Below are 24,087 nucleotides of genomic sequence, written 5' to 3'. Positions count from 1 at the left end.
TGGTTTCCAAGTCGTTTTGTTCTTTACGTATGTTATAATAATTGGTGTTATATAGCTTTATTATAAGAGGTATTATGCATAGATTTCGACACTCATATTCGTTATAATTTCTTAGTTTTGTGTGTCACAACGCATTAATACGATTTGTTCAACTTAGATTGTCTGAGGAGAAATCGGATTGCAGACATCGAAACCTAGTTTTTTTTATTTTTATTTTTTTTATTTTTATTTATTTATTTGACTATCGTCAAATATCCTCCAAAATGCGTTATTTGTGGTCATTATTTTTTATCGTGTCGCCAACTACACGATATATATATAATATTATATATATATATATATATATATATATATATTATATATATATATATATATATATGAGGTTTTCGTATTTGGGTGATTGCTGGCCTTGTTATTTCTATGAAGCTAAGAAAACACGCTTCTTTTTCACATACAGCTGATACTGATGGAAAATAGTAATGAGGACTGAGAAGCCTAAAGCCTAATTCAGTATTCACTAATCAACACAATATTGTAGTTAAATGTTGTTGGATGTTCGTGTTGTTTGTTTGTAATTTGTTCATTGTTTATTAATAGTAATAATACTGACTAATCGTTGTTATTTGTATGTTTTCTCAAAGTTGTGTGATTTTAGCTTTTGAAATTGGTACAACTAACCCAACAATATGTTGAATTTGTGAAATAATAAATTGTTCAAACATTAGTTAACCATGTCAAGATCATCTGCAGACTCCTTCATAAGTTCTTCATCTTCAGAAGATGCTTTTGATTTTTTATTCAAAATTGTTTTGATTGGGGATTGTGGAACTGGTAAAACTTGTGTTGTTCAAAGATTTAAATCTGGAACATTTATTGAAAGACATGGTAACACAATTGGAGTAGATTTTTCTATGAAAACTGTCACTGTTGATGGGAAGAAAGTGAAGGTAAGCTTCTTAGCTTATTTAAAAATTGAACATAAAACAAGCTGTTTTTTTTACAGAATAATAGTAATTTGTCTAGTAGCTTATGATTGTTATTAAACAACCAGATTGCAGAGTCTAATAACACAGAAATTGATCCTTATGTGGATGCATGAGATTCCAATGTGAGTTGTGGTTAATGTCAGCGATTTCCAGGTTCTGAGTTTATCCCATTTCCCACTGAAATTTTGTAGTATGTTCCTATACCCAATGCCAATAAATATAGGTACATCGCATTTTATCTCCAGACTTTCCTTTGGGTGGCACCATAACACTTTATTTTTAACCCTTTGCACACCGCTAGTGGATTTTATAAGTTTTCTTTAACGCCAAGACGTCTAAAAAATACATTTTTCTTTAAGTTCAAACCTAATTTTTATTATAAAAATGCTATAATACGTAAACTAGAAAAATTCTAGTTAAAATTAACAAGTGTGAAACTGCCAACGCATTACACCAAGGAGTTTCCCCTCACTACCCGCACCATACTACATAGCCAGTTCTCACCACTTACCAAAGCGACAGAAGAAAATGGGGGATGACCGTCTTTGAAACCTAACCTATAAACTTACAAATGAAATCTGTTCGCTAAATAGCCTAAAATTTGTAGTTTCACACCAGTTTAAATTAGTATATTCATTAGATAAAAATTTTAAAACAACTATTTACCATACTGTTAATTTGATCTGAATTACCAGTATGGTAATTCTACCATACATGGTAGAATCTAATAACAGTGAAAAATTATATAATCTAGTAATTATTAGAACATTTTCTTATCTAAGGTTTCATAGATAAGGTCTATCATCTAGCTATCAACAGTGAAAAATTATATAATCTAGTAATTATTAGAACATTTTCTTATCTAAGGTTTCATAGATAAGGTCTATCATCTGGGCAGACAACGGATGTATTTTGTTATGGCTCGGTAGAAAGCGCAGGTGGATGGACCTAGAGAAAAGGCGCCCCCCCCTCCCTCTGCAGCGGGAGGTAGGTCATCTACAAATACTTCCTTGTCAATCGCATTAAGCATGGAGTGTGCACCTTCTGAAAGCTTTTTGTGAACTAAAAAAACTCTTCAAGCGCCTGTGCCGCTTTTTGTTTTGGAGCCGTCTGTGTACCATTCGAGCTCCGCTGGTGGAAGAGGTTTCTTCCCCTCTGACCAATCATCCCTTGAGGGTAAAATAATCCTAAAGGGTTTGTCAAAGGAAAACTTTTGTGGCATCTGATCAGAGATCATGTGCAAAACATCCTCCTGTACCAGAGTGCTAATTCTGCAGTGCCCACCGCTGCAGCCCGACCAGAGTCCCATCTGCTGAAGACAGTAGGCACTCCTCCTGGCCATAGCTCGAATGACAATGTCCAGGGGGGCGAGATTAAGACAACAGTCCAGAGCCGCGCCTGGCGCACTAGGAAAAGCCCCAGTGATAGCGAGGCAGGCCATCCTTTGGATACCCGCCAGACGTGCTACCACCGTCTTGGCTTCCGTTTTTGGCCACCATACGACAGCTCTGTACATTAGTGCAGGTCTGACCACGGAAACATAAAGCCAGTACAAGAGCCTCGGCTTCTGGGAGTGAGGCCATGTAGGGAGCTGGTGGTTCCTATGGGTCCGTATCCGACAGTCTTTCAAGCGGAGGTCGCAGCCATTATGGAATGTGCTCGTGAGAATCTTCGTCTGCGATATAGGGGCAAGACGATTAACATTTTCACGGACAGTCAGGCAGCGCTGATGGCACTGGATTCTTGCGCAATCAAATCCAAACTGGTTTGGGATTGCTATCAGACCGTTTCCTCCCTTGCCAGAATCAACAATGTAACCGTTTGTTGGGTTCCTGGTCATGAGGGGATTCTTGGGAACGAAAGAGCTGATGCCCTGGCCAACCAGGGGTCAGCAACAATTATGACGGGCCCTCAACCGTTCTGCGGTCTTCCAAGGTGTGAATCCTCAAGGGTTGTCTCGAAATGGATTCGCGTGGAGCATGGGAGAAGATGGAGGTTGCATCCGGGTTTGAGAGTGAGTAGAATGGTATTACAGTCACCTTCCTCCAAGGTGGCTTCGGACCTTCTCTCATTAAACAGATCAATGTCTTAGAAGGTCATTGGTCTCATTACAGGGCATGGTCACCTGAGGATGCATCTACACAGAGTTGGCATCCTTCAGGAGGATCCGCTCTGTGGAATGTGTAATGAGCAAGAGGAGACTGCTGAGCACCTGTTCTTTGATTGCCCTGCAATAGCAAGAGAGCGGTATGCCATCTTTGGTAGCTTGGACAGGGGTGGTGAATTTTCCCAGGAGGACTTGATAGGTTGTTTTCGGCGGTTTGTTGAACTGCTGAAGTTGTAGACTGGTAGGCCTCATGGTGTTTCCGGGATGCGCAAAAAGCCCTTGAGGCTTAAGTGCATGGCAGTAGGCCGCCCCAAGGAAAAAAAAAAAAAAAAAAAAACCAACGTTTAATTTTGGATATAAATAATCGTGTTTGGTGTTTAGGTCAAAGTCCTATTATTTGAATATATCCGTCTACAACGTGAGAAGGGTTAAAAATTGTCCGATTATTGCAAAATTTGCTTTAAATGTGTTTCAATGCTTGGGTAGAGTAAGCAGAATAAGCAGACTCGGTTTTGTATATGGAATAGTACAATTATATCAATACTTACTAGTCATTTATCGAATACTCTTTTATAAATCATATCAATATATCTATAGCCATAATCACAATCACATTTTAAATTAAAATAACTAATACAATGCACATAGTAAGTAAAACAGAGTGATAATCTTAAATAATAAATGAGCTCTAACGATCAAATAGACAATTAGAACTGGAAATAGGAGAAACTCATAAATAATAATGAAATGATAACAACATAACAAACATTTATAACAGTAAATAAAAAATATGTGTAATTATTTATATGTTTTCTCCTGTGTAGTATTGATTAAGCGTTTTCAATGTACAAGTATGTATTTAAGTTGTTGAAGCATCTTCTCTAGAAAACCGTACTTCTCTTCTGCGCAGATACTCATAAAGATGATCTGCAAGCAGTTCAGCTGATATGCCACTTTTTAAACTTCGTTCCAAAATCAGTATTGGTTAGTTATATCAAAAGTTATAATTGAGTAATTATTGGGTCTGCTTATTGTAATGCTTATACTTAACCCAATGCTTATCAGAATGTGATAGAAAATCCACATAAACTTTTTATTCCTTCAATTTACTTTAGGAGTGTCAGAAAACCCTGTCAATCAAAGGACAATATAAAGGGTGTGGGGGAACAAGTAGTTGTAATGGCTCCAATAAAATGAAAATATACATATGTTGCAAGCACAGGAGAGGTCATTAAAGCACATTGAAAACCTTTTGGCAGGGTTTCTCTAGAAAAGGACATTGAAACATATGTAGTAATGTTTAGAAAAAGTTTAGTCAAAATCAGAAAACCTTAAATATAGGGTAGGACATATACTACTGTCCAAGGTGGGTTAAGTATAATAAGCACCTTTTCAGTGCTTATATATATAATTGTACATTTTCATTTTAGTGAAGCTTGTAACAGGGAATCCTTGAAAGAAATGTCATAATGGCAATCTCTCTTCAACATGTTATTCCAGTATATAATGTACGGGATTGTTTTTCTTCTGTATTATTTTGTTTATCAGTAGATTAACTTCCCAGTGAATGGTGAACCGTCAAATTGAAATCAGGCTATTTTGAAATACTGATAGATGAAATAAAAAGACATCTAAAGAATCAAACAGAATTCAGTGTTCATATAAATCCATACGGAGTCTTATGGTGTTTAAAAGAGTATCTAGAATGAACCAATGTGTCCATCCTCTTTCTTTGATTTGCTGTAATCTTAATTGTACTGTAAGGATCACCACTTACTTATTCAGTTGATTTTAACAGGTGTTATGACCTGTAATTTAATTCAGTTCATAATAATTAGTATTAGTTCTATTAAGTGCTTGTTTCACAGTTTGCAACAAGTTGTAACACAACATGTGATTCATGGTTTATGCATGTCTAGACGCTTTGTTTGGTATGATTTGTTTATTTTAACATAGATTGTAATTATGTGCTAGGGTAAACATCTATCCATTTCAGGAAGAGATCACTTTGCAGATTTAAAAACAAAGTGTTACTGCATTGTTGAACAATAGCAAATGTTTGGAAAAATGCTGTCATCTTCACAAACCTTCAATTGTCAAAAGCAAACTTTAAACAAAGAAATAGCTTTGTTTTTGTAACACATTTATTACCTTTTGGAAAACTTTAAAGAATAAAGTAGTGAACGAAATATAACAGTAGTTAGCAATAAATAGTCTATCAGATTTGTACTATATAGGAATCATTTAGTTTTTTGTAGTAAATATGATGTTTGTTGATCAATATTTTATGTACTTTCCAGTTACAGATCTGGGACACAGCAGGACAGGAAAGGTTTAGAACAATAACTCAAAGCTATTACAGGTCAGCCAATGGTGTTATAATTGGTGAGTATATTCACGTTAGGCTATAGACATATGTAAATTATATATTTAGAATTTCTATAAATTTAACCAGATGATTTGTCAGATCGAAATAAATAAGATATATTATAAATATATTTATATCTCATTTACTATCCACCTGTCTATGATTTTTTTAGAAATAGATAATTTTAACCCTGGATTACTAAGTATGTGTCATTGCTTAACTTACTAGTGTGTACCGTTATTATAGTACATATGTTATATTACTTTGGAGCTAATACTTTATAAATCAAAACAACTTTTCGGAAATACTTGATTTATTCCGAATTAAAGTTCACCCAAAATTTTAACAAAGTTTATAAACTTTAGATTTGATTTTCTCCAAAACTTCTCACAATCGATCAAATCTAATTAAGAGTCTGATCAAAAAGAATTAAAATTAAAATGAAACTAAAAATGTACACTTCTCCAAAAATGGTTTAAATTAACAAAATAAAATAAAAGGTTCTCTTCTCAAAATATTCAAAAATCAATATAACACAAAACTGGATATTAACTTTACGACCAAAATTTAATTCACAATACTTCAAAAATTGAATTAATTCGCAGACTCTGTAATATGGGAAACTTTAGAAATTTAATCACAACAGTATAAAAATAAAAGATATTAACTAAACGCTGGTTCGGGACTTACTACTTTGAAGACTATGGAGGCTGATAGGAAACTAAAAACGCACCAAAGAAAATTAAAACTTGATTTGAATTTACACCCGATTAAAAGAATTACTCTAGATCCAAACTATAGGATTAGAGGAAGAACTACTGCTTCTCTAGTGGACGTCCGTAGGCTGTCGTCAATACTCCAACACTGGTCCCCCTCTCTCCGGGAACCGGCTCGGAACGTATCACCTTAGATATCTCGATCAGCTGATGTACCGGTCTAACCAACAAACAATGTCCACGCACCGCGTCTAGTTAACAAAAGAGCCTACTTCCTACCGCGATTCAGCATAAATAATTACAACTACGGTACAAGTGTTTATCACCTTAATGATGTCTTTTTCTTTAATTTGTTAAAAACATTGTTAGACATTTTAGTTAAATAGCATTTAAAAAATTTTAACTAACCTGGCCTTAATCAAATTGTTTATTGTTGAGCTTATTTTAATATATTCTTAATTACCAAAAAACATTGGTGTCACATGTTTATTTCTATCACAAGACAATAATATGTTACAAGAAAATGTATTAAACAAGCAGTAAAATTACACATTTTTTATATAAAAAATACATTTTAAGAATATATATAAGATAACCTTGTTAAAAATCTTCTTGGGAACAATTTTAGGTTGATTGGTCAAAATTAAACACAATTGTAAAAAACTGAATATTTAGGATTATTGAATTTGTATAATGTTAAAAATAAGTTAAAAGCGTGTTGTACTGTAATTTCAAGTATGTTTTCTTAACTTTTATCACATTGTACACAACACATTGCTCTAAGTTGACTACACTGCACCACTTGTACATAAAATGTTATATCTTATAAATTAATTAAAAATAACTGTAATAGTTTAAAGGTATATATAATAAATAAATGTCAACCAAAAATAATTCTGGTTCGAGTCGTTCTCAGAAAGTTGAGAAAGTAGTATTGTTTATTTGGCAGAACCTATTTTTACATAACCAGTTGACTTAATCTGCAAACAATAGATAAATATGGATCACAGTTGAACTTGTAGAAGGTAGACGAAGGGTGCAAAGGGGGGAGAAGTATAAAACCTGTGTATCGCTCATTCTGATCTTGTGTGAGTAGTCTCATTTGTAGTGTGAAGTGGGACTTTGATATAATTTTTGACCAACTTCATGGTTCATATAGAATAAGTAGATCAGATTAAGGAGATATTTTGAATGATATACCGTATAGATAATTTACATTGATTTTAATTTAATTTAGTTTAAATTGTTTTTGCATTTACAGAAATTTTTAAACAGAATTTATCAATAAGATTTATTAAAGTTTATTTAAATTTTAAAAGTTTAAGGAAAATTACAGATAGAAGAAGAAGGAATTATAGATAAATACTGTTGGTCAAGTCTTAAAGCAGAATAAAGTAAAGTAAAGGAAAATATTAATAAAGTAAGAGAAATTTATATTAGATTAAGCTATTTTTATGGAATACTACAAAGTGAAGATTGTGTAATGAATACAAAATTTCCTGTTTGTATTGGTTATAAATTCATGCAAATTGATAAAAAGTAAATGTATTTGATTTTATATATTAACCACTTATGGTACTGTCCTGTGATCACCAAAGCAGTTCCAAAACACTCATCACGGGAAATTACATTTTACTGTGGAACTAAACATGAAAATTTCCTATAACTTGTTGTGTAAGAGTAGTAAAGATTCACGAGAAATTTACCACAGTGATGTTGTATTTCAGTATATGACATCACAAAGCGATCGTCTTTTCTGGGCCTGCAGAGGTGGATCGAAGAGGTACGGAGATACACTGCATCAAATGTCATGCTTGTCCTCATTGGTGAGTTTCCTGCTGCAAATGTGAATGATAGTGTGTTACTGTAAAACATTTGACAAACACATTTTAAAGTAATCTGTAGCTAAGACTAAGAAATTGTAATACACATATAACATATTATTGTGTATTTCAAAGATAGTTTAGTAACAGTAGCAAGCACTTATTTTCCTTAGTACAATCTAAAGAATTTTTGGGTTCATTTGGCCTCGGTCTAGGCCAATGGATTACCTAGGATTACCAGGATTACCTAGGCCTACTTTGAGTAACAGGCATGGCTTGTTAGGCTAGGTTTAGTCTGGGCTCTTAAGGAACTTAAAAATACTAGGCCAATTATTTACATCTCCTTTTTCTAATCCTATTTCTACCACATTCCTCACAAATTTTTCAATTTCTTCTTCATTATTATCTAAATTTTAGAATCCAAATACTTTATTTTTGTAGTTTTGGTTATCATTATTTACTAATAAGTTTTCAGAAGAAAATTCATGCTGATTTGATTCAACATCACTATCCCAGTCTTCCTCAATAATTTGTTGTTCATTTTGAATATTAATATCACTCTGCACACTATCAGAATAGTTAAATTGAGATAATAATTTGTCATCATCAATATCACTTAATGTAGGACTGGCTATGTTTACAACAACAACGCATGCGTAGATGTCTGCTAACTGGGTGTGCTATTTTAATTTTCAGTGCATCTTGTATTTTTATTAAAGATCAAAGTTATATTTATTTAACACAAGTTCAAAGTATCAAATAACTCAATTACCAAATGGCAATATTACAAAAAGCCCAAAAGAACAATATCTGGTTGACCTATTGTCCAGAAACATGGTGATAGACACACCAAAGACAAAGAATACAATAAAAATATACGTCAAAAACTGGAGCATGTACCAGTGACCCAGCATCTAAGCCAGAACACCAAACAAACAACTGACACAAATAAAATAAAAACAAAAACTTATTATTCGTATCATGCAATAATGTCAGTCAGTTAAAGTACTAAAACTAACTATTCTACGACAATTAATAGAGAACAAATATGGAAATTATTATTCAAAAGAATAACTTGGTTTATTGATTTTAAGTTCAATAAATTGATATTCATTTTAAATTTTGCTTTTATATTTAATATTATGTGGTAGCTATTAAAAAAGTTTCGTTCTCATGTATTTTGAATTTTTAATGTTAAAGTTCACAAAAACATATTTCAACAAGTTAAATTTTGTTTTCATATTTTTATTGTTATTTGAAAACAATTCTTTTCTGCGAGTAATTTTCTCTTATAGAAGGGAAACTTTTAATTTACTTTTAATAAAATTATAATTCGAAAGTCGATTCTTTAAACTTCTTTACTTTATATATGTAACATTTAGGCTTAACTACAGGTTCCAGCCCAACAAATGTCAAGCTAGAACCCCTCCTTGTGTGTTATCATTGCCACTGTTGTCCACGTAAAACTTAGAATGTAGTACTTTGTACCAAAGTAAGGAGATACTATATTGTGTTTGAGATTTTCTATCATATTACGAAGGCAAGTATGTGTAATATATTTATTTTATCTTTTCAACATTATCATTGTTATCATCTAACATTAATAAAGTATTAATGTGGTATAATATGATACAAGTTGTGTTTTATGTGACTCCATAAGTAATAATAACTATAAAATATTTACCCAAATAATTTTAACTCAACTAATTATTTTATAATTTTGTAATAAAAAAAAGCTTTGGACAAAACTTAAGTGATAAAGAGAGATTCAAACTAGTACAAGTAGTACCCAAGTGTTAACTGTTCTAACAATAGTCATTTGTGGTTATTGAAACATCAATAAAGAAATTGTTTTAATTACCCTAACAAAATTGTTTTCTTGCAGAGCAAATTTGTTAATATAGGGTTTTGTTCATCGATATTTATGTTAAAACAACTAAAGAACTATAGCAGTAAGTGGTGATAATTTTAAAGCTAAATTCCATAATCAAACACGGCACGATGGCAGAATCTAAACTAATGTCCTTCTCATGTTTACTGTTCACAGGTAACAAATGTGATCTGGAAACGTTACGAGAAGTAGAATTTGCAGAGGCAGAAGCGATGTGTGAATATATCCCAGAGATTTTATATGTGATGGAGACTTCAGCCCGGGAGAACACCAATGTAGAACATGCCTTCATGTGTCTAGCCACAGAACTCAAGGTATTGGATGTGCTTCTTAATCTTGTTGTTTATGCCAGTAAGTGAAAGTAGGTAGGAAGTAGGTGAAAGTACATTTTGTAATATCCTTTTGGTTCGGATAAGTGATTACTATACTTCAAGCAGCTGGACAGAAATATTAAAAATTATCTAAATTTTTAAGTATTAACCTTCTTCCAGTTGAATTACTGGAATGTGCTTCTGGCTCTACCAGGCTGATTTAATTGATAAAAACGCACTATCATGAAAGTATACAGTTGTGTTTTTATTATTTTAACAACTGTATTTGAACAGAACTATTGTATATTATACTTAATTGTGAATGTTTTAAAATTGTATATAATGTGTTAATATTTCAAAAATTATTAAGCTTCTACAGTAAACTAAATGAATAAAAATAAATAGTTATTTGTACAAGAAAACTATATGTCTTATACAAAGAACTTTAAAAACAATATAACAATATGTTAGAATAACAGTAGCTGCAGGTAGTTACAAATAGGTTTGATTATTCTACAAAATAACAAAGGAAGTTTGAAGAAATTTTGATTTAAATCACTGTCAATAAAGAAACCGTTTTCACATATTAATCCTAGGTAACATCACTAGGTATAATAACATGCACATTACTATTACTATACTTCAAGCAGCTGGACAGAAATATTAAAAATTATCTAAATTTTTAAGTATTAACCTTCTTCCAGTTGAATTACTGGAATGTGCTTTTGGCTCTACCAGGCTGATTTAATTGGTCCGCACTATCATGAAAGTATACAGTGGGGTTTTTATTATTTTAACAACTGTATTTGAACAGAACTATTGTATATTATACTTAATTGTGAATGTTTAAAATTGTATATAATATGTTAATATTTCAAAAATTATTAAGCTTCTACAGTAAACTAAATGAATAAAAATAAATAGTTATTTGTACAAGAAAACTATATGTCTTATACAAAGAACTTTAAAAACAATATAACAATATGTTAGAATAACAGTAGCTGCAGGTAGTTACAAATAGGTTTGATTATTCTACAAAATAACAAAGGAAGTTTGAAGAAATTTTGATAAAAAAGGGTTAAATCACTGTCAATAAAGAAACACATATTAGGTAACATCACTAGGTATAATAACATGCACATAAGCAGTTCCAAAAATAGCTGTATAATGGCAGCACAATAATAATTTATAAAGGCATTTATAATAGCTTACCCAAACAATACAACAAAACTGTTGTCAAAGTGTGTATGAGACACAAATTTACATAAGTTGAGATTTGAATATGATTAAAATCATTTGTGAGTAAATGTTTATTTTTTCTACATTTGAATGCTAGTCCTATGCATTTTATTATTGCTTTATTAATTGACACATGCAATATAATTTCAAAAATTGTCTTTAGCAATGGTTATATTTGTTAAATTTTCTATATAAACTGTTAACCCTTTTCAACATATTGCATATCTATTGCTCACACACAACTATCGGAAAAGGACCAAGAAATCTTCTAGTACTTTGTATTTTTCAGTAATTTAACTTATGTATGTTTTGTATTAAAATAAGTGTGCATAACGATAAATTTATTTCTTACAAAAAATTTGTCTAAGAATTACAAGAAAAACTAGGGTTGTGCTTCTACAGTGCAAATTGGCTCTTGACTCTTTGACTAATACCTTGCTTGGTGGCCCCCTGAAGGATTATAAACCCCTAGCACTACACATATATAATCCTATATCCTATAACTGCCTGCTGTGAGTAATCAATGTTTTTCTTTTCTTCGTTACCAATTTCTTTAAATTTTCCCTCCATAATGTTTAGTTTGGTCCTTAGCGTGTGCGTTTCTGCTCTTAAGAGCTCATTTTCTACTACTAACACATGCCCTATTTTGGCAGCCATTTCCAGTTTATCTTCTCGACTGCTTGCATTTTAAAGTACATTATTTTCAATTAGACTATTTTTTAATACCTGAATGGTGTCTGGGCTTTTTAAAAGAGAATGAGTAGTCAATACTTGGTATGGTTGGTGTGGTTATTGGTCTATCCTACAGTTTATACATTTCCATTTTCCAATATATTGAGAAGTCAATTTTTTCAAGTTATTAAAATCCTACACCTGGTTGCTGCAATCCTGCTAACTGCCTGCTGTAAGTCATCAATTGGTACCATAGCATACATAATTTACTTCTTTATTGTCTGTATGCATTATAATAATGTTATGTCCATGTAAAAGTTATGAAAAGAAGTGTAATACATGACATTAATGTGATATGTTATAGCAGTGGAATGATGATTTTAATATAGCTCTATTCATGTAAATGTTAGTGTTACTCTTTCATAAGTACATTGTATTTGGATCTTTATTTTAATATAACATTTACATATGTAGTTTTTACTGAATTAAATAAGAATGAACATATTGGTCAATGCACAATGGGAACACAATTAATTATTGAAATAACCATCCAATCTTTTAGGCTGTGAGTACACATGCGAGAATTCTTAGATTGGGGAGGCTCCATAATCTTTCATTCCCCTCTGGAGAGAATAATTGATATTTTGATTTACTACTACTAATTATTTTTCAATTTGTAATTTTTACGATTATCAAGATTTGTTAGAAATGTGAACAAAATTTTCATTCCTGGAAATGTTAAAAAAGTAACAAGTTGTGGTTGTTGGTTACAGCGGAGGCACGACCACAATGGCTACATGGAGAGCTCGCCCGGTGACACTGTGAAGCTTGGAGAGAGCAAGGTGGTCAAGAGGTGTAGCTCTTGTAGCTCATCTTGAGCTCTGTTAACTCGTGTGATACATCGGTGCCTTCAAGTGTCTGTTGCTCATCCCTTATATATGTATATATAACCCCAGTGATCAACCAATACAATCTATAAAGTTAATAGTCATCCAAAGTAACTTGATTTAGTTTAAGAAATAATTAATTATGTCATAAGTAGATTAATAATGGAACTTGGTCTACTTGTGTTTTAAATTATTAAACAGGTAACTGAAAAGAATTAATTGTATATTCATCATATAATGGTTCTCGTTTCAGTAAGTGAACACTTTTTGTCATTTTGTCAAGCAATAATTGGAGAACACAATGATTAAATTTAGCTAAACAATTTTGCTGAATAATTTAGTTATCATGGTAGGTGATATAAATCTTTATAATTTAAAGTTCAAAGCACATAATGTTTTTTTGTGTTTTATGTGTATGATTTTTATTTGTTATATTTAGTTTTGTACATATGTACCCATTTCTTTATGTTTTCAAACATAACATCATTCACATAACTAATCATAACGAAAGTTTCTTTAGCTGTTAGGCTGTGAATTTTTATCACACATTTATGATGTCCTATTTATTTTCAAACAAGATCTGATATCTAATGTATTCTCATCGCTATTTGCTATTTTAGTGGTTTTTTTGTGCTTGAGTTAGTCCATGTTTTACGTTTACTTACAAATTAGTATATGATATTCATCAAAATTTTAGAAATGGCATTTAATAAAGTAAAAATTTTTTTGTGTAAAACTTGAACTGATTACCTATATTATAGATTATAGTAAATTAAAATTATTACAAATATTTATAGAACATTTATTAAATGCATTTTTCTGTAGTAATATAGAGTATTGTGGGTAAATAATACACTTTTTAAATTAGGATTTTTAAAGTGATTTTATTATTGATATGGTCGAACTAAAAACTTGACAATAACATTTTACCTTGACGACACACAAGCATCTTCACATATCTCGTAGTTGTTTTATCTTTAGTACATAAAATAACATTGTTGTCTTTGATGTAATCATCACACAGATATGTCTTAGTAGTAGTAATAGTAGTCTTTTTCAGTAAAACAGTTTTAAAATCTAGTCCAATTAAATAAATAGCAGATTTGGATTTTTGTTTGACAATATACTAGGAACTTAATCATATTATATTAGTATATAATTAATATATAGTGAGATGCATCATGTTGTAAATCATAATTTCATTACTAGAAATAGTTAATACATCTTATACCAAATATACATTTGTACGTTTTCCAACTTTATCCAACTGTTTTATGATCTGTATCAACTTAATTGTGGTTTTTTACAATGAGTTTATTACAACAATAAGTTTTGGTATTTCCCAAAGTATTAAGATCTGATACATGTATTTTGTGATAACTAGGGCTGTGAAAGTACAAGTCATTTTGACTCTAGGAAGTTGCTAGAAAAAAACCAACTACAACAGAAAAAATTAAATGCGTAATCATGTACAACTTTTACTATAATAAGTACAAGAAACATGTTTTAGTTTAAATTTAACTGTTGTAAAGTAATTTTTCAAATCCCAAATAGAAATCATATTTCCACTTTGATTACTTTACTATAGTGATGTGTTAGAAGGTTATACTTTTGAGAATTTCTCTTCTTGAGTTGACCATATCTTTGAATCTTGGAACAGTAGAATCTGGTGATACTTGCCGTGTCAGTAGTTTTACTATTGGACAGAAGTCATGTCCCACCACTTACAGAAAAGTTTGTTGATATAAGATGTTGAAGATTGTAGGAGAATTGTCACATGGCATCCAAACAAAATTAAAATTTACCGTAGTTGAGTGGTTGAAGTCGACTATCTCCTACAATAACATATACTTGCCTGTATAACATCTGTACAAATTGTTTATAACACAAGTTGTGTGTCAGACTTTAAAAACACAAACTTTGATGAATATTGACAACCCTAAACCAATTTTCAGACTTTAATATCAACTAATTATTTCAAACTGTATTGACGATTGTACTGCCTTTGGCTTACTCAATAAAAAAACTATTCTATTCTAAGTTAAAATCACATACCATTAACATGATTATTTAAATGTTCAGTTCAATAAAAACTGAAACATAATAAAGGCACCACGTGTATAGTGAGCTTCTTTTCAATTTCACATGTTATAAAATTAAGTCCTGATATAGTTGGTGTCAGTTGAAAAAATCAAGTAATTGAGAATAGTGAAATACCAGTCCTGCAAATGGTGCAAGTAAACAAATTAAACTTGTTTGATATCTCAAACCTTTAAGTTATATACTGAACTAACATTATTATACATTTCAAATTATTTGTATTCTTTACTGAGTAAATACTTTGTTAGTAATATTTAATGAGTTCTAGAAACTTCAAAAGCAAGTCAAGTGAACAATTAAGCATTAACATCACATACAGCACAAAGTTATATAGTTTTCCATCAAAGTTATATTTTATGTTAATTCGTGGAACAAATAAAAAAACAATTATTATACACAAAAAATACTTCATCAATATTATAATTTATCATTCTTTTTAAAAATAAACTAAACATAAAATTATAATTTATTCGACAAACCTGTATTTACAATATGTAAAAGATTTTTATGAGGTTGTGTGATAACTATGTACAATCTCTTATTTATTTTTTCTGTTTAAGTCAATAACACTTTAATAAATATGTTAAATATGACAAAAATATATATCACCAACAATACAATTAAAAATACACAATTTTGAATACATTACCAAAATACAAACAAACATGCAGAACACAAAACTTTTAGTATGGTTTAATTATGGCCAGTACAATATACACAGAATACATAAAAAACTGATGTTGTTATTTATATCTGGACAACTCAGTGGATGTTTCTTGATATAACTAGAAATGTTCCTATATAGGGATAAAGTGATAAGTTGATTGATGGGTCTAATTTACTGTGGAAGTTGATTGCTGGAGTGGTCGAGGCTTCCTCAGTGTTACAAGTATAGGCAAAGTAAAATGTTTGCTAGGGAGGAAGAACCCTCTCCTCCCCACTGTAACAGGGCTGGCCTACCATTTGTATAGTGACATAGCTGAGATAGTGAGATGGTGACTGTACCATGGGATCGTAGTGGAGACAGTCCCAACTCTAGAAGCCTTAAAAGATCTTAAGTTTATTAGAGGTTAGGAAACATAATAAAAAAAAACATCTAATACAGCTATCATAAGCGGTTTGCTGGTAGTCTATAGTGATAGTAATTCTACGGTAAATACATAGAAATCAGAATTTAAATCATACATATGAATTAATATGTATCACTTCTTCCCTGCTTATTTACGGAGTGGATTATCTCTTAAAGTGTCCATTCTATGAAAATGTTTCCACAGATATCTATACTCTGTGGTTATGCCATGACAGTAACAATACTTTATGGTAGTTACTCTTGTTAGAAAGCACTACGGAGAACCTGCTTTGTGCGTTGCCAGGCTCTCCTAATTTCCAGTATTAATGCTACTTTTTCTATCTTAAAACCATCAGTAAGTAATTAAATCCCTGCTGAAGAAAGGCTCTTCTTCCCTTCAACTACGTATCTCTGGAAGGGATCACTACCCTAACGGGTTTTAAAATAAAAAGTCAGGGATCATATAAAAACCGTTATCTCCTTGGATCACCATGGCTAATATTATAATATTCACTGCTTCAGCCAGAGACCAACCAGTGTCCTTGCGGAAAATGATAAGTACTCCTCTTGACCATTGCTTAAATCATAATATTTAGGGAAGCAATGTTTCTTTTGTTCATTTGTAACAAGAAGCTAGGAAACCTTTCATTACACTAAGTTCTTTGCACTTGCTTCCAGAGTGACAGGATATTCAGGATAAGTACAGTTGCCTCCTGTCGAGATCCCACGTTACATCCACTATGGGAATGTTACATCCATAATGGGCACTGTATTTTAGTCATGTCACCTTGGAAGAAAGGAACATTAGCTCTGTTCCAGCCTCTTCAGTTACAGTAGGTAGGGGACAGTTCTGCTTCATGTTTTGGCTTGCAACAACACTAAGGGAGTTGCACCCACCTCCGCAGTAAACTATCAATAAATCCTTTTACCTCAATATTTTCATATTGGTACCTGGATGACAGCAAGGTTAAGACAGCAGTCCAAAATAGCATCTTGAGCTCTTGGGCTCCATTGATCGCTAGGCAGATCATCCACTTAATACCGGCTATTTTGGTTTCCTGTGGCAATCCTGTGGTTTCTGTTTAGAATAAAAACCCAGATACCTCACTTCAGAACTTTCAGAACCCTAATCACAGAACCTTTTAGCAAAAAAGAACCAATGCCTCTTAGTTCATATCTTTTAGTAAATATGCTAGGAATAGCCTTGACTGGATTTAAACTAAAGCCAATCCTGTCTTACCAATTTCCCTCCAGTTCAGAGCACCATGCAGCAACTCAGTGAATAAGTGTGTATAAAATGTGGATTTCGGGTGATACCAATTAAATAATGAAATCAACAAATATTTGACAATTGCCATGATGGTATGAAGAAAATTTGGTGAACTGAACCTATTGAGGCGCTGCTTTGTTTTGAAACTAATATGTTATTCGTTATAAGGCCAAAAGTAATTTCACAGCCCTGTTTTGAGTTTGATTATGTTATTTAATGAAAATTATTAATATCCTATTATAATGTATGTTTCTCAGTACATATAGACAAGCTATGCTAGACACTTTTAATTGTTTCATAGTGCTTTGAGGGTTAAATATAAGTTCTTTCATTTATAGAGAGCAGTGTTTTAGAAGTAATTGGATAATTATCACTATATATTGACTGACATGAACTCAAACTTACATTGCCAAACCAGATCTGAGTAACCTATAAGGCTCATGTAATTCATTGACTAACCATATTGCTTTGGATTCTAACGGCTTCTTCACATTCACATTTATTTTCTCTGTTAACTGTCACTCTGAATTTAATTTTGTTGTAACATAATTTCTTATAGTAGTAATTCATTTTATTTATTAACTTATCAGTATTATACTTCAAGCAGGTGTGATATTTAACTTCAGACCAAATTGACAAGATTGTAAACTAGAATATTTATATTTTGTTGTAATATTGTAGTTTTAGTTTTTAGTAAACTTCAGTTGCAGAATTGGTCGGAGGAGACATTTTGGTTTGTTGTATCTGTTCAAATAATTAAAGCAATCATACCAAGGGAAAAAATCTCATTCTCTACAGATCAATAATTAGAACCATTAAATGTATATTTTTGTACATTTAATGAAGACATGAGGCTCTGGATTTTTAAGTTATGGTTGGTAGCTTCCCTACGACTATTTGGAACATCACCATCAAGTATTAAAATATCAATTGCTTTAAATGGTCATTTCAAATACTATTTGACAGAAATATAGAATTATTGCTAATTCTTGAATTTTATTTCAGAAGAGCAACTCAAAAGAAAAATATTTTTGGTCTTAATCAACAAGTTTTTGTTCTGTTGAATATATCATAACATGTATGTGTAGAATATTTTAATTTAATCCTAAATCAGTTGTAATTTATGTCTGTATGATAATGGTAAACTTAAAGTGAAGAATATAATAAATGTATAAATAATCAATATTTGAGTCAAGCTTTTTTAGTCAGTAGTAGTTGCGATTTAATTAGAACAGGTAACAGTTTTAGATCAAGGATATTTAAAATTTTATTATTATGTTTATTTTTATATTTATTACTGGGCAAGTGTTATTATATTCATGTGACGATTATTTAATTAATTAGTGATGAATGTTGAATACACACGCTGTGAAATGTAGATCTCACCATGAAGTCTCATCAAATTGTTTTGTTGGCTACGGATGCAGTTTTATTGTAAAGATTTACTAACAATAAAAAGTAAGTAATTCTTACTCTAGTTCTGTAGCCGTGTGAACAAGGATCTTAGGATACATGATACTTCTGCATAGCTGTATTACCCAAGTCTAGTAGTGCTGTAAAGTTAAGTGGAAAATAAACAGACTATAAACTATTTACTGTAATTCAATTTCTGGATGCAAAAAACATAGAAGCTTAATTGTGTACTAATAGAGCGGCATATCAGACAATATTGGGAATGATAATGCAGTAAGAAAATGATGCTGTATGTTTCAGAGAAGACGAGAGTAAATTGCCTTTTATGTTAAATCATTGGGAACAATTATTTTAATTGATAAAATGGAATGCCACTTAATGTTTGCCTCTCCTCCACATGAGCTCAAAAAGTTGTAAGATAATATTTACTACTAAATACTCATTTTCACCACCAAAAGAGATCTTGAGCCTGCACATTTGCCTTCACGAAATTACATCAAATTTCTGATCAGTTCATGCATTACCCCAAGAATGTCAAGTACTAAATAAACTGATTGTGAATAACTTAATGGAAAAATGCCCTGATTTCATTAAGGGGACAGTTTACAACTATTTTTCTGCAATCTAATTAAGCCTAAAAACTAGCAGCTAGCACACAAAGGCAGGTTTTAAATAAGAGTTGAATCATCACTCTCCATACAGCACTGGTTTGATATCTATTAATTTCATCTGTTATCGGTATGATCAAAAAGTTTGAAGATGTTGATGTTAAGAAAGAGTCTCAAGGTGTGGTTCAGCTCACAGATGGTAATTATGTCAACAGAAATAGCTGAGTGTTGCAGCATTAAGTTGTATAGGATAAAAAGCTCTCAAGATATTGGCCGTTTTATAAACGAACAGGAGTTGCTTTCTGAACACATCTGGAAATATCTGATCAAAATGCCCGTATTTGCAAGTGTTCCTGTGATACATAATTTTATCAGAAGAAACTATTGTTACTTAACTCCATAATACAATAGTTATCTGAACATAATTACATATTTAATGCAGTATTTCTATAATTTACTTGCTGCACAACAGTGCTTTAAGGTCATCAAGTTACTCATAAAGTTTGGGGTCTAAGTATGAAAAACTTTTCTCTCTAATGCAGTGCTATAAGGCACATACAGTGTCTTCAACATTCATTGCTAATATAAATTGACATTTACCTTTTACCTGCTTTATAACTGCTTGTTACTATGCTTTGAGAAATATTCCATCAAGCATGATTTTGGGACATAACCAGAGTTCATACCTAGATGTTCTACAAGTAAGACCTGCACTATTGCCTGTTTTATATTATTAACCCTCTGACAGCTATTATCAATTTCACTGCACATATAAATAGTGAAGACAACATAAGTGCTAGTCAGAAAGGGTTAACTTTTTACATTAAATTCATCCATTTTGTTTTAGCTCTTTAAAAGTTGTTTAAATCCAACCTGAAATTAATATTTTATCTATTATTTGGACAATTGAATACACCAAATAATGATACCAACCACATTAAATATTTATTTTTGAGGATATATATGTTATTTCAAATTTTATAGCTTGTTGCTACTTTACAGATTTTGCACTAAAATTGGCTTAGAAAATTGAAATACAATATCCAAAAGTATAAATATAGGTATTTATGGTAAAACATAGTAAGAAAGTACAACAGTTAAGTTACAAGCTGTTTTAGTTCCATGACATGAGAAATGTTCATGCTAATGCTATTATATTGAAAAATTAAATTACACAGCGCTCAAACAATAAAATGTAAGAATTATTAAATGGTTGTGCATATGTGAAGTGAAGCAGGAAAAAATGGCTGAACAGAAGATTATGGATGAGAAATTGCATTTTTGATTTTTGTAAAAATTAACTCTCAGCACTTTTACAAAGTTTGATATTGCTAATTCTGTAAAAAATTGAACACGAGAGTAGAAATTTGCATCAAAGAAAAAATATTTAAATTATTGTACAAGGAGGTGATTACTAAATTTCTCAAAGACATTAGTCCACTGTTCATTGATAAAGAAATTCATTTATGTATGTAAGTATGTATCTATTTTATTTTGTATCTCTTACTTAAATAGTAAAAGGTTATAAAATAAAACAACCATTCATAAATACATGAAGTCTTATACTAAACATTTGTAAATAATTGGGAATTTTGTCTCTAGGGCATTTAATATAATATAAAGTTTTTAGAGCTGTAATTATGACTATAACTTGTTAAGGCCTTAGTTAAAAAAAAAACAATTTGTTATGTTTATGTATTAATTTGTTAATATTCTGTTTTCAGTTAGCTTTGAACAATTTTTAACTTCACTAAACTATTATGCTAGACAATCATGCTTCTCATGTAATGTTGTGCTGTTTACCACATATTAGTGCCTTGGTTGTGCTTCAGTGTTATGTTAAACAATTTGTTGTTACTTACTCCGTTGTTATAAATAAATAAATAATTTATTCTAAATTTGTGTGATTTTCTTCTCATCCTTTCCAAGATTTGGTTGTTTACCTGAGCAACTAAAAAAGCATGAAATATCATATCCGAATACATATTTTAAGAGAAATATGAAACAAGGAGGGGTTTGTTTGGGATGAGGTATAACTAGTAGGAGTTGAAGGGAATGAAAAGGTGACCATCCAGCCAGGAAAGGGACTGATCCGGAATGTGGACTGAGTACTGCATTCTTTAAAGGGAAAATAGGGCTGTGTGATCATATGAGAAGTATGTATGATCATAGGCAAGCTAAGAATAATAGGGGTAAGTCTTATATTTGGGATGGTGTATTTATGCCTTGAAGTAATCCAAAGGGATTATTCAAGTTACATAGTGCACATGATTGGCATTGTCAAATGCAAACTTAGATACATTACAACAAAAAACAATGTATCAGGTTATTAATTATGATGCAAATAACATTTTTGGATTACTTCAGGCACTGTACATATATTAACATATAAGAGTAATATTGGCAATCCCAGAATCTTGTTCTGTTAAGTATAAAATTAGGCACAGAGAATTAAGATATGATTTCTTACAGGTAATTTGAAAGTTCAATGAACACTTGTAAAGCTTTGTGTGAAAGAAGATGGGCATCTATAGATTATGTTAAAATGGAAAAATACCCATTCTTCTCTGTAAGAGACGAATATCTCTTGAGGAGACAAGGCAGGCAGAATTACTGTTTCTAGAGATTTATTCTGAAGATTTCAGCTATAAAATTTTTATTTATAACAAGTAAACATTTAATTTTGACAATAAATATCTATTTCCCACTCTCCCTTTCAAATCTCAGTACTGATCCTATCAAAATATTATAGAATCTATGATGTAGATAACTCTGTATAGAATAATAATTTTGTACATGAAAATTTTATAAAAGGTTATCGCTGGAGGTCATAATTTTCAAGTTGTTGATGAAAAATTCCAAAAAGGACATTAATAGCCTCCACCCCCAGACATTAGTACTTGTTTGTTGTTCAGGACACCTTTCGCTTGAACTTTGCTAAAACTGACTTGTGCATGAATTATTTACAGTATTTTTCCTGTCTGAATACAGTAAGACAAGAGTACTGAAGCGCAATATATCTTAAGTTTTGTTGCCTTTTTTCTTCACTAGCCCAAAACAGCAATGCAAGGTATAACCAAGAAATTTGGAGACCTAGATGGCTATGCTAATGTGCTCAAAGGGTTTTAGAAGCAAAATAATTTCTTTAGACTTTGCTGCTTTGGAGAAACGCTGAAATACAAATTTTCTTTGAGTGGCATGATCGGGTAATCTCTGATCTATTGAACAAGACCTATATCACTGAGGTTGTGCAGCTAAAAAAAAGCGTGACAATATTTCCTTCCAATTATCTGGAGCTTTCGCTTTGGTCGGACTGAAACGTACTGTCCACATTTTCAATTCTTTTATATAAACCATTAGTTTCCTAAATTCCAAAGATACGATTAAATTAATATTTAAAGTCTGTACTTTCTTAATAATCTAATAGTAAATTTTCACACACTTATGTATTGAATTGGTTTGATATGTTGGATAATAAATTACAAAACCTTTGTACCAATACCCAATATATAATTTCAAGTTCCATGTCCTCTTTATTTGTGTAACAGTATAAGATATATAAGGATGTAAGCAAATCGTTTTGTTTCATGCTATCTAGTGGTAATCAAAATCAACAGCAATTATATGTTATAGAAAAACACAAAATAAAGAGAAAACTCTAACAATAATAAAAATACTCAATATTTTAGATTTAATTAATAAAACTTAGGTAAGTACTATAAGATTAAACTGGATTACAACTCTAAACAAAAGGTTTATTATAACAGTGCTATCTACACTACAGAACAGAATTAACAATCGAACAGAATGTCTGCTACACAGTCCCCATGTGAAAGATCTGTTCCCTGGCAAGTCAAAGGTACGGTAATACAAAGACGTCACTATTGTGATACATGTAAAATAAGAATGATATAATTTATGAAATTAATTTATAACAGTGTTATAAATGTTTTCGGTTGATCACTAAGTCGATTACTTGTCAATCATTAATACAACTCAGTTCAGTACTGTTTGAAGTATCCACAATTTTTGAAGGCTGTAATTACATCATATACTTTGCATTATTTATCATTATCAAAACTTGTTCTGGGAAACGGTAATGAAAATATTGTCTCCTCAGCAATCTTCCAAATATCAACACATTTATTCTTAACTATATTTTTCACTGAGATATGCAAAATTTATTTATACTGGCAAATAAAATATAAACATGCTTTTGGAAGAAATCGCTCTAGAATAATGTTAGTTACTGCAGGTGTTTATTGTGTTAAACCTGTGATTGTAAGTCGCAATCCGAATCTAGTGTTAAATGTATCTCTAACCAACCTGTCATTATTGATATAGAAGCATCCTACTTCTATCAGACTTTGTTCAGCCTATGTAAGAAATTATTTTGTCAAAATATCAACTCTTATCTATGTGTAGGTCCATAGTAGGTTTTTTTTTAGTTGAGGGGCGAAAAATATAAAGCTTGAGTTTTCTAGAGAACTTCAAAATTACAAAGAAGTTATATTTTGAAGTTTCTTGGACAAAGACAGAAAAGTAAAATGAACATCGACGTTAAACATTGGAATAATATTTCATTGGAATATCTTGGAATATCAAGATTTAATCTACTTTTTTTGGC

General features: G+C 31.2%; 1 protein-coding gene across 1 annotated transcript; it reads left to right on the top strand.

Annotated features, from left to right (window-relative positions):
• The first annotated feature begins 512 nt into the window (after window positions 1-512).
• Window positions 513-21,358, top strand: LOC124354617 (ras-related protein Rab-43). Its single transcript, XM_046805218.1, has 5 exons — window positions 513-947; window positions 5,394-5,478; window positions 7,905-8,003; window positions 10,048-10,205; window positions 12,887-21,358. The coding sequence occupies exons 1-5, from the start codon at window positions 732-734 to the stop codon at window positions 12,989-12,991; spliced, it is 663 nt and encodes a 220-aa protein (XP_046661174.1). The 5' UTR covers window positions 513-731; the 3' UTR covers window positions 12,992-21,358.
• Window positions 21,359-24,087: the final 2,729 nt, after the last annotated feature.

The sequence above is a fragment of the Homalodisca vitripennis genome, chromosome 2 (genome assembly GCF_021130785.1).
Source record: "Homalodisca vitripennis isolate AUS2020 chromosome 2, UT_GWSS_2.1, whole genome shotgun sequence".
Lineage (NCBI taxonomy): Eukaryota > Metazoa > Arthropoda > Insecta > Hemiptera > Cicadellidae > Homalodisca > Homalodisca vitripennis.
Note: the sequence above shows the minus strand (reverse complement) of the source record. Positions and strands in the feature narration are given on the sequence as shown.

Bases quoted from the DNA above. Each gene is read 5' to 3' on its own strand.
- LOC124354617 (XM_046805218.1), top strand. From the start codon at position 732: ATGTCAAGATCATCTGCAGACTCCTTCATAAGTTCTTCATCTTCAGAA. The intron at 948-5,393 runs GTAAGCTTCTTA...TGTACTTTCCAG, and splicing joins TTGATGGGAAGAAAGTGAAG to TTACAGATCTGGGACACAGC. The intron at 8,004-10,047 runs GTGAGTTTCCTG...TACTGTTCACAG, and splicing joins TGTCATGCTTGTCCTCATTG to GTAACAAATGTGATCTGGAA.